The sequence below is a fragment of the Cnephaeus nilssonii genome (genome assembly GCF_951640355.1).
Source record: "Cnephaeus nilssonii genome assembly, chromosome: 8".
NCBI lineage: Eukaryota > Metazoa > Chordata > Mammalia > Chiroptera > Vespertilionidae > Cnephaeus > Cnephaeus nilssonii.
The window spans coordinates 65,392,908-65,408,822 of record NC_137079.1 but is presented as its reverse complement, the minus strand read 5'-3'; the positions used below and the strand labels follow the sequence as shown (position 1 = coordinate 65,408,822).

The 15,915-nt window shown below is 37.1% G+C and overlaps 1 protein-coding gene across 2 annotated transcripts in view; it reads right to left on the bottom strand.

The window, feature by feature from the left end:
- KLHL1 (kelch like family member 1) overlaps positions 1–15,915 on the bottom strand; it is a gene marked incomplete at both ends in the record, with an annotated part of 354,832 nt that overhangs the window by 78,142 nt on the left and 260,775 nt on the right. For both annotated transcript variants that reach the window (XM_079778802.1, XM_079778803.1), the window contains one exon: positions 11,063–11,249. In XM_079778802.1, coding sequence (XP_079634928.1) covers positions 11,063–11,249 — 187 coding nt within the window. The remainder of the gene's footprint in view (positions 1–11,062; positions 11,250–15,915) is intronic.

Below are 15,915 nucleotides of genomic sequence, written 5' to 3'. Positions count from 1 at the left end.
TAAAGTACTGAAGTGGAACCAAAGTGACTGGACAGAGTTACTGAGGCAGACATTCCAAAGGGCAAAGATGAAAAAATACGCTTTCTTTTATTGTATTGCTTTTCTTCAGAAAAATCCGCACAGTATTTTTAAGTTATTTCCCCCACCTAATTGCAAATGTTCAGGGGTTTTTTCTGACAGGGAATTCTAAGTGAATCATTTTCTTAAGCCACATGGTGATTACTATTGAGTTAAATGCTTTAAAAACTACTCAGTTGTATAACTGCAGTATGAAAAGCTTTTCTTTAAAAGTTCTTGATAGAATAGCTTGTCCAGTTCAAGCCAAGGAAGTAAAAATCAGGTCAAGATGGTTAATTCTACCTCTTTATTTCACTTTCCATTTTTGCCTTTCAACAATACTGATAATAATGCAGAGTAAGGAGGCAAATTCAGGATAAAATGATCTGGAAAAGTCCTTTGAATAAGAAGAGAAATATATCAGGAGTTTATCCCTAGGCTAGATAATTTTTAAATTTTAGATATGTGAAAATCTGAAGTACACATGAATTATATTACCACGATATAGGCTCTATAATAAAAGATTCGATAAAAAAAAATCTCAAGAAAAAAGTTTCTATTTTATAGTTAAGAATTGAAGCTTTTCTGGTCTTTTTGTTTTTTTAATTATCAATAGCCTCAGTATTAGCTATATTAATAAAATTTGTTTTGCATTCATGTGAAGGAGGTAGGGCTGTCTCATCAGACACCAGTCTTAGTGAAAATCAATAACTGACCTGTGGCTGCGACTAGGCTGTCAACAAGGAGACAATGCAAATACACAGAAATAAAAGGCAGTTTAATTCTTCTCTTGTCCACTCAATCAATTACTATCGAAGAGAAGAGTCACTGCCACTGTGACCTTGAAATGCCATCCGCCTACTTGGTGTATCTTTAACTGGGCTCCATTTAGTGTTCACATCTCTGTCCCATAAGATGATAAACGGAACAATGCGATAGTGCTATTTTCTTGGGGTTTTTCTCTCCTGTGCATTAAAAGAATACCAATTCGAAACATTTTCGGCTTTTAACTCTTTGCTGAATCTTTTTACTTTTTTTAACTAAATGATTTCGTAAATGCCTTAGTCCCAGCCAGAGACCCTGTGCTTGCCTGCTGCCACACTGGATGTAGGAAGCGCACAGTGGCTGCTTCCTGTCAAGAAGAAAGCAATGCCTCGTAGAATCTTGATTCTCCTTCAGCCAAACAGAGGAGGGCTGCTTTTTCACAGGCTTGTACCTAGAAGAAGGACTTTGCAGTTGCTATCAGCATTATACCCTAATATTCTAGCCCTATGTCTCTGTATCAAACAGCATAATTCTACAATATCTCCTCAAATACAGACAGCCCTGGATTGCATGTTTCTGATATCTATAAATTTCAGTTACCATGATTTGGTTAAATACCACCAGTCCCCCAACAAATTTCAGTTACTATAATACAGGGGTTGGCAAAGTAGGTATATAGTTGTGAATATGTGAAACACAAAGTTTATTCTTGTTATTGTTTATTAATTCTTGTATTATTTATTTGTATTACAACTATACACCTACTTTTGCCCACCCCTGTATAGTAACTGCGAGTAATTTGCATAAAGCACAAACTTTGCTGTTAGCTCTTCAGCCCACAAATCACTACTCAAATAACAGATGCACATCATAATCAGTGGCCAATCATGTCACTTCTCTCAAAGTCAGAAAGGTGATTAATTATTGCACTTCTGTTATTGGGTTCATGCACAGGCTATTGTGTTGCCTTTTAGTCTTCTAGTGATAGGAGTCATTTTACAAAATAAAATGGATAATTAAAGTGAGAATTGGCCAACAAAGAGATAAGTGAAGTATAAAAAGAAAAAGTTATAATGCTGGAATTAAAATTACAATGGAATCTCAGACTTCTATACCAGAAGGTTGGAGATTGCCTCAGGAGCTTTAAATAACCCCATCCTCTACTTAAAGAACTGGGCTTTTTACACAAAAGAAATCAGAACCCTGTTAAGCCCTCCACTGAAGTCTACTTGTATCTTTTCTCCACTCACAGTCTGAGCTCTCTCTCAATACCTCAAGAAATGCTCTTAGGCAGACAAGCAGGTAGCGCAGGAGGTTGCTTATGATGGGACATTATAAACATGCACAGAAACTGCCTACTCTAGCTGACAGTAAATTAGAGTTGAGTCAAGGGAATGTCACATTTGGCAGCAGGAGTTTCTAGAAATATGGTAGAGAGGTCTATTTTTACTGTAACAGTGGTTTGAAAATGGTTCCTGTAAAGGGCCAGAAAGTGTCTTCTTATGGGACTCTTTGTTGCAACCATGTGGTCATTATACGGGGAAGCAACCATAAACAATGGGTAAACAAATGAACTGGTCTCAATTAAAACTTTATGGCCACTAAAATTTGAATGTTATGAAATGCAAATGTTCACTAAATGCATCATGAAATATTATTCTTTCTTTGATGTTTTTCAACTAATTTAATATAAAAACCAAAGCCATAAAAAACAGACGGTGGGCTAGATTTGGCCTGTGGGCTAGTTTGCCAACCCTTATTCTTAAATATCAATAAAATATAAATATTCAGAGAAAATGGCACTTTAAAGATGTTTATTGGTCATAATAATGTCGAGAAGTCTTCATTTTAGAAAGAAACAGGTTGGATTTCCACATAGAAATTTATATATAATACCAGTGGCCTGGTGCACGAAATTCATGCATGGGGGGTGCTCCTCAGCCTGGCCTGCACCCTCTCCAATCTGGGACCCCTTGGGGGGATGTCCGACTGCCAGTTTAGGCCCTAAACCGGCAGTCGGACTTCCCTCTCACAATCCGGAACTGATAGCTCCTAACCGTTCACCTGCCTGCCTGCCTGATTGCCCCTAACCACTCTGCCTGCTGGCCTTCTCGCCCCCAACTGCCCCCCCTTGCTGGCCTGATTGCCTCCAATTGCCCCCCCTGCCAGTCTACTCACCCCTAACTGCCCTACCTGCAGGCCTGATTGCCCCCAGCTGCCCCCTGTGCTGGCCTGATAGCCCCTAACTGCCCCCCCAACAGTCTGCTTGCCCCTAACTGTCCCTCCACCAGCTTGCTCACACCCAACTGCCCCCCCTGCCAGCTTTCTCTCCTCCAACTGCACCCTCCACCAGCCTGCTTGCCCCCAACTGGCTCCCCCTCCCAGCCTGCTCACCCCCTACTGCCACCCTCCCACTGGCCTGATCACCCCCAACTGCCCTCCCCTCCTGGCCTGATCACCCCTAACTTCCTATGCCTTGGCCCTGCCACCGTGGATTTGTCTGGAAGGTCTCCCAGTATAATTAGCATATTACCCTTTTATTAGTATAGATTTCACTTATCAGAGTGGCCTTTTGCAGTCAACCTTTATAAATAGCAACACTGTCCCCTCATCCTGACTCTCCATTACCCTTTCTTTATATTATATTTCACTATAATTCATCATCACATTAACTATAATAGCTTGTGTGCTTGTTTATAGTCTCCTAAAGATAATTTAAGCTACAACAGGCCAGGAACTTATGCTGTTTAGTTTACCAGAACCAAGAACACTGACTGGAAATTAGTAGGTACTCAACAAAAGAGTGAGTTGATAATCTGGGACCCCTAGAAATGCTTAGAAATGGACAGTAGAAAGGCTACAATTATAATCCAATTTCATAATTGATATATTTCAATTATTAAAGCACATATCTTTAAAAAATCTGTTTTTTTTACTAACTTGGGAGAAAAAAAACAATATTAGCAAAATTATCAGAAAGGTACATTTTCTACTCAACATGTGAGCCCCTAAAAATGATTTTAATCCAATAGAATTATAGTTAGTAAGATTGCAAGTATATGGCACCATTATTTATTCATGCTTATGCTTTAGAGGTAGACAATTTTCTCCAATGTTGTTTATATTGGTATAAAAATTTTTCCTTATGCAACATGGTGATAATTTATATAAGTACCATTTATATGAATATCTTATTGTCTTATTTTCTCTCCTGTGTCACCTCACTATATTTTGTAGAAACCCTTATAATCTCATGCCTCCAAAGTTCCTAGATCGCTTCACCTTATTCCATATTGTGATTAGGAAATTCAGCCACAGGTTGCTACAGAGTTCTCCTGTAGTCTCTTTGATATCAAACATGTTAGAATGACTTATAATAGTTTAGTCTCTTTACATACTCTACCTCATTTAATTATCATAAATTTTACAGGAATAGAATATAATACTGAGAAAGGATAAAGTGTACTAGAATTTAAAGTGACACTCCTAGATTTGAATAGGCATTTTTCTGATTTTAAAGCCTGCTTTCTCCACTAGGAACGTCACCTGCTTTCGAAGACCTCTAGAGTTCAAATCAGAATCAACCCGGTTAAGCCTTCCCCTGAAGTCTGCTTGTATCTTTCCTCCACTCACATGCTTTCATTTCCCCACTGGCTGTATTCCAGCATGACAATTGCTCTCCATTTTTGAAGATGTCATATTCCTTCAACTATAAAACTTCACATTTGCTGTACCTCTAGTCTGGAATTTACCACCATAACCACTCTGACATTTCAATAATGTGCTAAACTAATGCCTAGTAATTCTTTAGATTTCAGCTAGGAAAAAAAAAAAAAGGCAGCATCAAATATTTCCCTCGCACTCCCTTATTTTTCTTCACTAGACTGGGATGGCTCCAAACATTGTACTGATTGCACTTGAAATTCCCTTCTGATAACACTAATGTTACTCATAAATATTTGCCTTACTATTTGTTTTCACAGATTAACTTGGCATCTCTGGGACAGGGTTCATATGCATAATGTTCACCATGGTCACAAGTTCTTAGCATAGAGTCTGACACAAAAAAATGTGCATAATTGTTGAATGCATAGGTATTCTATATAATAAAAGGCTAATATGTAAATCGACTGAACAGTGGAATGACCGGTTGCTATGCTGTGCACTGATCACCAGGGGGCAGATGGTCAACGCAGGAGCTTCCCCCTGCTGGTCAGTGCACTCCCCAGGGGAAGTGGGCCTAAGCCGTCAGTCAGACATCCCCTGAGGGCTCCTAGACTGTGAGAGGTCACAGGCCGGGCTGAGGGAACCTCCTAAGTGCACAAATTTTGTGCACCGGGCCTCTAGTGTGAATATAAAGAAAGCAGAGGAAAGGACAGTGTTCTGAATTTTCATAATATCTACAGAAAATTGTGCCCATAATGTATCAGTCCCATGAAATAGCATTTGGATCCCAGTTTTCACCAAGCTAAAGAAGAAAGCAAGGCATGTTTACATAGACCTTTCTAAGGCATAATATAAACAGGTAATTTCAAAAACTCACACCACATATTATATACCATATGGTTTTGTATTGTATTATATTGTTCTTTAAATTAGTCATGAAAAATTAATTCCAATTTTATTGTTTGCTACATTTTTTTCTTTCTTTTTCTTTTAGTTTTTTTTTTTTTTTTTTTTTTTTTTTTTTTTTTTTTTTTTTTTTTTACATTTTGATTCCTTTCCTTTGCCTCAATACCTTTCAAGAAAAGAGAAAACAATTTCAAGATAAAATACTAATACTTATTTAAGGAAAACACAAGTTAATAAGGTGTGGAAAATACACTTAAGCAGTAAAAGCACGATGGAAATACATGGGATTACCTTGAAAATGCCCTAGTTACTCTTTAAATACCCTGAGAAATTGGGGTTCTATATGCTTCTGCTTCACCAAAAGAAAAACAAATAAAGGTTTTCTGAGGTTTGATATTAAGTGTTACATTTTTTATTTAAGTTTATAAAATATATTTAATATCCAATTCTTATCGGGCTGAGGATATGATAAAAATTCTTAAAGCTTTCTTCAAAGAATTTACTTTTGTTTTATTTCTGATTCAATCAGGAAATCTTTTTAAACTCCTTGTATTATAACATTATTTTAAGCCTCTACCTTACTGGTTAAGTGTATTAATAAATAAACTTAGTTTTATTTAATGCCAAAATGAAACACATTTATAATTCTTACAAACATTCATTTTTAAATAATTTCTTTAATCTCAAAAGACTACTGTGTAAGATTAAGGAAATTCAAATTCTGGCAAACAGCTTAACTAATTAGACTCCATAGCTCATATTCTTTTATGTTCTAGTAATTGTATTAATTCACCATGTTTAAAATTCAAATTAGTCACATGCTTTTGTTCTTGAATAGTATAGTGATTTTTGTACTAACATTAATTTATTGTTTATTTTTCAGTCCTAGCCAGAAGCTGATGAAATTCAACCAATGTGTTTGATTATTTATTTATTTAAATGTAATGTGTATACTCCAAAAAATTCAAGAAGAAGGAACACTTCCAAGCTTTTTTTAGGAGGCCAGCATTATCCTAAATATTTTAGTTCCAAAACCAGATAAAGACACAACAAAGAAAGAAAATTATAAGCCAATATCCCTGATGAACATAGATGTTAAATTTCTCAACAAAATATTAGCAAATTAGACCGAGCAATATATTAAAAAAAAAATCATACACCATGACCAAGTGGGATTTATGTCGGAGATGCAAGGTTGGCACAATATTCAAAAACCAATAAATGTGATACATCACATTGAAAGATTAAAATTACATTTGCATTTCAATAGACTCAGAAAAAGCATTTGATAAAACTCAGCACCCATTTTTGATAAACACTCTCAACAAAGTAGGAATAGAGGAATCATTTCTCAGCAAACATCATGCTCAATGAGCAAAAACTACAAGCGATTCCCTTAGGATCAGGAACAAGACAGATGTCTCCTTTCACAACTCTTATTCAACACAGTACTGGAAGTCCTAAGCACTGTGATCAGACAAGAGGAAGAAATAAAAGACATCCAAATTGGAAAGGAGGAAGTAAAGTTGTCACCACTCACAGATGACATGATATTGTATATAGAAAACACTAAAGACTCCACTAAACAACTACTAGATCTAACAAGTGAATTCAGGATACAAAATTAATACCCAGAAATTGGTGGTATTTTTATACATCCATAATTAAATATCAAAAGGAGAAACTAAGAAAACAATCCCATTTACTTTGCAACAGCAACATAAAATAAGGTACCTAGGAATAAAGTTAAAGAAGGTGGTAAAAGATCTATAGTAGTAAAACTATAGGACATTAAAGAAAGAAGTAGATGATGATACAAGAAAGTGGAAGCACATATGTTCATGGATTGGGAGAATTAACATCATTAAAATGCCCATACTGCCCCAAGCAGTCTATAGATTCAACAAAATACCAGTAACAGCAAGGTTGGCATGGCTCAGTGGTTGAGAATCAACCTATGAACCAGGAGGTCACGGTTCGATGCCCGGTCAGGGCACATGCCCAGGTTATGGACTTGATCCCCAGTAGGGGGTGTGCAGGAGGCAGCTAATCAATGATTCTCTCTCATCACTGATGTTTCTATCTTTCTCTCCCTCTCCCTTCCTTTCTGAAATCAATAAAAATATATTTAAAATATATTTAAAAAAACCCAATAACTTATTTCATAGATATAGGACAAATATTCCAAAAATATATATGGGGAAAAAAAGACCCCTAATAGCCTCAGCAATCTTGAGAAAGATTAAAAAAGTTGGAGGTATCACAATACCAGATGTCAAACTATACTGCATGGCCATTATAATCAAACCAGTGGTACTGGCATATAAGAACAGGCAAATGGGTCAATGGAATAGAACCAAGAGTCCAGAAATCAACCCACATCTCTATGCTCCATTAATATTTGATAAAGGAGGCAAGAACATACAATGTAGTAAAGATAGTCTCTTCAATAAATAATGCTGAGAAAATTGGACAGGTACATAAAAAGAAAATGAAACTAGACCACCAAATTACATCACACACAAGAATGAACTCAAAATAGACAGTAGACTTAAAAATAAGTTGTGAAACCATAAAAATCCTAGAAGAAAACATAGACAATAAAATCTCAGACTTCTCTCATAACAATATTTTGCTGATATATCTCCTAGGGCAAAGGAAACAAAGGAAAAAATAAACACATGGGACTACATGAAACTAAAAAGCTTCTGCACTGCAAAAGAAATAATCAACAAAATGAAAGGGGAGCCAAAAGTATATTTGTCAGTGATACTTTAAAAAAGGGGTTAATTTCCAAAATATATAAAAACTTATACAAGTCAATACCAGGAAAACAAACAATGCAATAAAAAAGTGAGCAAAGGACTTGCATAAACAGTTCTCTGAAGAAGATGTACAGATGGGAAATAGATATATGAAAAAATGCTGTGCCACTTATCATCAGAGAGATGCAAATTAGAACTACAATGAAAGAACACCTCACACCTGCCAGAATGGCTATCATCAATAAATCAAGAAACAAGTGCTGGTGAGGATGCAGAGAAAAGGGAACCCTGGTGCAGTCTTAGTTGGAATGCAGACCGATACAGCCATTGTGGAAAACAATATGGAGTTTCCTCAAAAAATTAAAAAATGGAACTGTCTTTTGACCCAGATGTCCCACATCTGAGAAAATATACTAAGGACCCTAAAAGAGCAATCAGGAAGAATGTATGCACATCCATATATTCATAGCAGCATTAAAACTAGAGGCCTGATGCACGAAGATTTGTGCAAGAATAGGCCTTCCTTCCCCTAGCTGTAGGCACTGGCTTCCCTCTGGCACCTGGGACCTGGGCCTTTGCTGCTCTGGCTGCCACCTTCTGCCTTTGCTCTGGCCCTGCCACCCTCCTGTAGCTCCCTCCACCCTCCGTCCCCCCATCTTAGCAGGCATCCTCCCCCGCCCTGGCTGCTCCATGCCTGCGCGCACATGCTGTCCAGAGGCTCAGAGTGGCCGCCGCCATCTTTGTCACATCAATTTTCATATTCCCTTATTGGCTGTGGGTGCCACCATCTTTGTCATGGAGTGATGGTTAATTTGCATATTCTGTCTTTATTAGATAGGATAGTGAAGATCTAGAAACAGCCCTAATGCCTATAAGTAGATGAGTGGATAAAAACAAAACAAAACAGTGGTACATTTACACAATGGAATACTACTGGACTGCAAAAAAAATAAAACAAGGAACTCTTACCCTTTATGACAGCATGGATGTACCTGGAGATCATTTTGCTAAGCAAAATGGGCCAGTCAGAGAAAGACTACCATGTGATCTCACTTATATGAGGAATATAATGAACAAAATAAACTTACAAACAAAACAGAACTAGAGGAATGGTCTTTATCAACAATAAAGAAAGAAAAATGTTATGTGCTCACAATACAATAATATACAGATAATGGATTATTGAATTATACACCTGAAATCTATATAATTTTATTAACCAATGTCATGTCAATAAATTCAATAAAAATAAATTATAACAACAGTTAATAAAAATGTTATGTGCAACTTTACAAATGGAATAGATTTTGTCTGGGTATTCTTTCTGCAGAATACAGTATTCTTTAAAAACAAATATCCCTCTCCATTTTACAAAGTATGTGATTGGGCCCTGTGCTGTACACCAGAGATTAATGCAGAATGGTATTGAACATGAGCTATGGTTAAAAACAGTGCCACTCCTTTATACTTAAAATTTAATAAACGTGTATAAAACTGTTGTCCATTTATGAACTCAAGAGTTTTGAATGAATGTATTTATTGGAAGTCACTGGAAATCAGGGTATTTACTTTTATAAGTAAAATGAACGTTATAATGTTACAATAAACTTTGCATACATCTACTCTAAGAGATGGCTAATTATGTCATGTGGCACATGTTATTTGCTGTTTATCACTCTCATAAGGACAATGTAGATACAGGTTAATATTTGTTTTCTTAACTTGAAAAACTTATTTGGCATTTAATATAATTTCTAATAACTTTTCAGTCAGATTTGTACCTGATGTTTCCTGTTTTAGCACTTTGAAAAGAGGGTTTTAAACCATTATACCTTTCTTTCAAAATTTCTGACATGTTCTCTTAAATTTTAAGATTTAAGTAATAGCGCATATTAAAGAGAGAGAAATGGAGGACACAGGACGACAGGGAAGGAGAGAGAACAAAGAAGTGAGATTAATGCCATTTTTGTAGTTCTTACAGCAACATATTATTTACACTTTAAACGTGATGTTTATGCTTATTATATGTTATTATTTTAATGCTCATTTAATATGATAATTACTGGAAATCAATATCCCAGTTAATAAGAGTTAGACTTTTGAAAAAAATTAAACTACTTAAAAGCATTTAATATCTACAAGATCTGTCCATTAGGACTAAAATGGGAATGCATCATTCCCTAATGATGATATTAAATTGTTTTCTAATTATATACATTATTATTATTTAATATATTTTATTGATTTCAGAGAGGAAGGGAGAGGGAGAGAGAGATAGAAGCATCGATGATGAGAGAGAATCATTGATTGTCTGCCTCCTGCATGCCCCCTACTAGGGGTAGAACCCACAACCCCAGCATGTACCCTTGAATGGAACTGAATCCAGGACCCTCAGTCAGCAGGCCAAAACTATTAAAACTATTAAATTTGTAAGTTATAACTGTCACATTTTTACACTTATTTGTAATTGTTTATTTATTTGACTGGCTTCTGTGTGAAATTCAGAACGTCTCACAAGCATAAAATTTCTACATAATATTGCTTTTAACAAGCAAGTACCTGGCGACATTACATTTCCTTTACTTAGAATGGAAATACAGTTCTAAATATGTCCAAAAACTATTTGGCCTGTGCTTTCTAAGTGCTTTAAATCCCCTTTTTTGTTTCGTATGAAATTTGAACATAATGCATTAGAGTTAAAGGACTTAAAGATGCATAAGAAGCAGAGGCAGCAACAACAGACTAAAAATAAGAGGTGTTTTCTAATTGTCCCCTTAATCTTAAATTTTAATGAATAAAACAAAGTTTATGGGAGTTTGTTGACATTATATAGATTGCAATGTTAAAATTGTGTCATGGTATGACATAAGGTATGTTTTACATATAGATCTAGATTTTTATACCTTTGTTGTTATCCATTCCTCCTACAGCATACAGAGTTCCGACTGTAGATTTTCTAGGTTTAGTTCTGGGACTTTGCATTAAAGTTCTTCTTTCTGGCAATAGATGATATTTCATTGCTTCCAGAATCAACTTTTGACATTCCAGATCATTCTTAAATAATGCATGGTTTTCTAGATCAGCCAATATCTGTAAAAAACACACAAATACTGTTAATGCTTTATGGAAATGTGTATATGACATCAGTAGTTAAAATTAAAAGCTTAATGTCTATGATATTACCCCTTTATTGAGAGGTATACAGAATGTAATAAGAATTAATTATATTGACAAATAAATATAGGTAAAATGCATGCCTTCTAAAAGAAACAGAATGGATATTGTTTTCCATTCAATATTTTTTATTATCACTTTAAGACATAGTATAAAGAACCTTCTAGAGATCTCTTTTCCATTTTTTTTTTCTCTTGCAAAAGCTGTTTATAAATCAAATATACTTCCTGTGTTGGCCATAAACATGTCTGGTGAAAGAAATTAAAAAGTAATTTTCAGCAAATTAGTTCCTAACAATCCTATCATAAATACTGGGTAGGGCAAAAGTAGGTTTACAGTTGTTCATATGGAAAATAACACAATCATTAATAAATAATAATCCTATCTAATAAAAGAAAAACATGCAAATTGACCATACCTCGACTATGCCCACAAGCCATGCCCACCAGCCAATCAGGAGTGAGTATGCAAATTAACCCAACAAATATGACAGCAGCCACAGAAGCAATGAAATATGCTGGAGCAAGCAGGAGGCTTGGGTTGCCCCCAGTGATGGAGGAAGCCAAGCTTCCCGCCCACCCTGGCCGGCCCTAACCTCTGCTCAAGGCTATAAAGTTTCAATTATAGAAGATAAATAAATCCCAGGTACCAACCAGGGCCTCCACTTGGGTCTCCAGGGGGTGTGGCCAGCCTGCAAACCACCACAGGCGCCTCGCCCAGGCCACCCCATGACCCAAGAGAACCCCCACCCTGATCCGGGACACCCTTCAGGGCAAACCAGCCGGCCCCTACCCATACACCAGGCCTCTATCCTATCTAATAAAAGAGTAATATGCAAATTGACCATCACTCCAACACACAAGATGGCTGCCCCCATGTGGTCAAAGATGGCTGCCCACATGTGGACACAAGATGGCCGCCACAATATGGCCAGCAGGGGAGGGTAGTTGGGAGGGACCAGGCCTGCAAGGGAGGACAGTTGGGAACGATCAAGCCTGCAGGGGAGGGCAGTTAGGGCTGACCAGGCCGGCAGAGGAGGGAAGTTGGGGGCAACTGGGCCTGCAGGGAAGGGAAGTTGGGTGGGACCAGGCCTGCAGGGGAGGGCAGTTAGAGGTGACCAGGCCTGCAGGGAAGGGCAGTTAGGGGCAATAAGGCTGGCAGGAGAGCAGTTAGGCATCAATCAGGCTGGCAGGAGTGTGGTTAGGGGGTGATCAGGCTGGCAGGCAGAAGTGGTTAGGGGCAATCAGGAAGGCAGGCAGGCGAGCAGTTGGGAGCCAGCAGTCCTGGATTGTGAGAGGAATATCTGACTGCCCGTTTAGGCCCAATCCTAATCGGGCAGTTGGACATCTCTTGAGGGGTCCCAGATTGGAGAGGGTGCAGGCTGGGCTGAGGGACACCCCCCCCATGCACGAATTTCATGCACCGGGCCTCTAGTACAAGAATAAACTGTGTTTCACATAAACCTACTTTTGCCCCACCCTGTGTTTACCTATTTCCATTAAGATGTCCCAGGTACAGTTTAAATGCATTGCAGATTAGAAAACAACTCAATAAAAATGAAAAAATGGCAAAATAATAGTTTCCAATAATGAAACTAATACTTTATTTAGAAAACTCCAGCGCCTGAGAGAACAATAGAGTAAGAGCAGCAGTTTTAAGTTATATTATGTCTCTCTTGGCTGCTCCAGGTTTTCCTCCCCACAAATTTTTCTGTGTATATGTCTTTGAACATACCTATAGTATGCTTAATTTTCTTCTTCCTCTATTGCTCTTTAGATTCTCTTTTTTTCTTAATTCTTTAAGTATCACATTATCTTTCTTAATGAATCAATATATCATTTTTGAGTGACAGTTAAATCTGTTACATAGATTTAGAAAATTAATAAGTAATTAATAAGGAATTTAACATTAGCTCACTGACCTTTTCTGCTACATTGGTAGGAAGTTGTACCTCATCTGAACACTAATGTTTATTGAGTGAGTGAGTTAATATATGATGGCAGCATAAAATTAAATAATTACTTTTAATGCTATAAATTTAATCTTAATTAAGTAAATTTATTTAGTCTTTTTAATACATAAATTACCATTGGAGGTGCCAGAAAGCATATAAAAGACATATAAGATGTCAGAAAGAAAACCAGAATAAGTCTGAGGTTGAATAGGAGTATAATGTATTAAAGTTACCAGATGCTTTGGAATATGGAAGGGAAGATGTTTAGTTAATCCAGGATATGTTTCTCTTCTTGTAAATTAAACCCAAGTTTCCTTCCTACCAAATTTCATTCTGAAGACTAAATAAGAAAAAAAAAAATAGAAAAGGGTGAAGGGATTAAGTATGCAATAAAAAAACAACAACAACACACACAAAAAAAATCAAACAAATAAAAGCAACAACAAAAGAAAAAACTCATAGAGACAACAGTATGTTGATTACCAGAGAGAAAGGAGGTTGGGAGAGGTAGAAGAGAGTAAAATGGGGATAAACGGTCAAGATTTGGAGCAATGAGCACACAATCATATATAATAAAGAGAGAATATGCAAATTGACCGTCACTCTGCCACAAAGATGGCGGCGCCCACAGTGGAGGCAGGGGGGTTTCCGTAACACAAGATAGCTATGCCCACAGGGGAGGCTGAGTTCCCGTAATGAGCCTTAAGAAGCAATCAGCAGGTACCTCAGGCTTCGACCCCCACCCTGGCGCCAGGCCAGGGAACCTGAGGCTGTGCCCCCCGCCTGGCGGGGCTTGACAGGGGATCTCAGGCTGCATCCCCCACCCGGTGGGGCTTGACAGGGAACCTCATGGTGTGCCCCCTGCCCTGGCCCTGGCTGAGGTAACTCAGGCCACGCCCCTCATCCCAGTGCTGGGCCAGGGGATCTGAGGCTGCACCCCCTGCCAGGCAGGGCTTGACAAGTGTGGGACTGGTGAGTCTGGATCTAGCCCAATGGGGGGGGGGGGCCCGGCTGGGTCTGGGTCTCGTGCGATTTTGAGGTGCACGTGGGTGGGTGGGGACTTGACTCTGGGTCTCGTGGTGTGCCCAAGACTCTAACAGGAGGAAGATTTTTATATACATTTTACTAATTTTCTTTCATCTCTGACAGTTCTATTATAGAGAAAGGGCAAATAGCAATATTAAAATATTTCCTCTAATTAATCCCCTTTTAATGTGCATGAATTTCGTGCACCTGGCCACTAGTCTATATATATAAAAACCCAACAACTGAATGGTGGAACGACCAGAATGACTGGTCGACCAGTCACTATGACATGCACTGACCACCAGGGGGCAGATGTTCAACGCACGAGCTGTCTCCTGGTGGTCAGTGCACTTCCACAGTGGGAGCAGCTGCTCAGAGGGTGAGTCCACAGCTTCTCACCCTCAGGATGAGCAGCTCCCACAATGGGCCGATCCCCGCAGGCCATGCCCCCACCAGTGCACGAATCTGTGCACCAGGCCTCTAGTACAAAATACAGATAATGTTTAAAGAACTGCGCACTTGAAGCCTACATTATTTTATTAATCAATGTAACCCCGATACATTCAATAAAAATAAAAAATTCTAAAAGAAAAAAGACAGTATGGCATAGGATAAGGGATCAGGATAAAGGATCTCAAGTGGAAATTTTTTAAATGAGCACTATTTTACTTTTTTAGTAACATTGTTCTTTTTAATTATCAAAGAGAATATCTATTTGTAACAAGAACCTGGTAGTCTATAAAAACTTTAAAAATAAACCTGAGGGAGGAAGAGAGAGAGAGAGAGAGAGAGAGAGAGAGAGAGAGAGAGAGAGAGAGAGAGAGAGAAAAGAGAGAGGGAGAGAGAGACTTTAATGTGGCTTTTGGGCATTTTGATGTAAAAATAGATTTTCTGTACATCTAAGCCTTTTTCTTTCCTTAAAAATATTTAGCCTTTAATATGATAAATTTATATATGTCTGAAAATGGCTTCCATCAATTCTTTTTTCTTTTCTCTCTATTTTTCACCTTTTATGAGAAAAAAAATCCAAATATATGCTTCTTTACTCTGTTTTTCCTTGGAAAAGTGTAACTCAGAATAAAAAATTTTGCCTGTGAGTTTGAGTAATTGTATAGGTTTTAGATAAGTTGTAAATATCTTTAAATATGGAGGGTCATTTACATTATTAATATTTCATAGACTATTCTTGATATTTATATAACTCTTTAACTAAATAGCATTGATTAATTTTAGCTTAAAATGAACTGTATGCCTTATTGACTTTATTGCCACACCAAAATAACTTTAACACAATATTTAATTGGTATAAAATAGATTTAATTTTTAATATATTAAACTTTAGAAAAATTGTATATTAGTTGTATGGATCCAGCAGGTAATAATTAATTTAGAAAATGGCTTAGGAGTAGCAAAATACAAAATTATTTAAAAGAAATATCAATAAATTATATCTTCTGTAATGGTTTGATTTTGTGACTTTTTGTAGTGCTACAAAAAAATACTTATGGTGTTGGCTTACATTATCATTTTCATTTCCTTGGACAAATTTAAGACAATAGACTAATATTAAGTTGATTAATTAACGAAAATTCTTGAATAGTT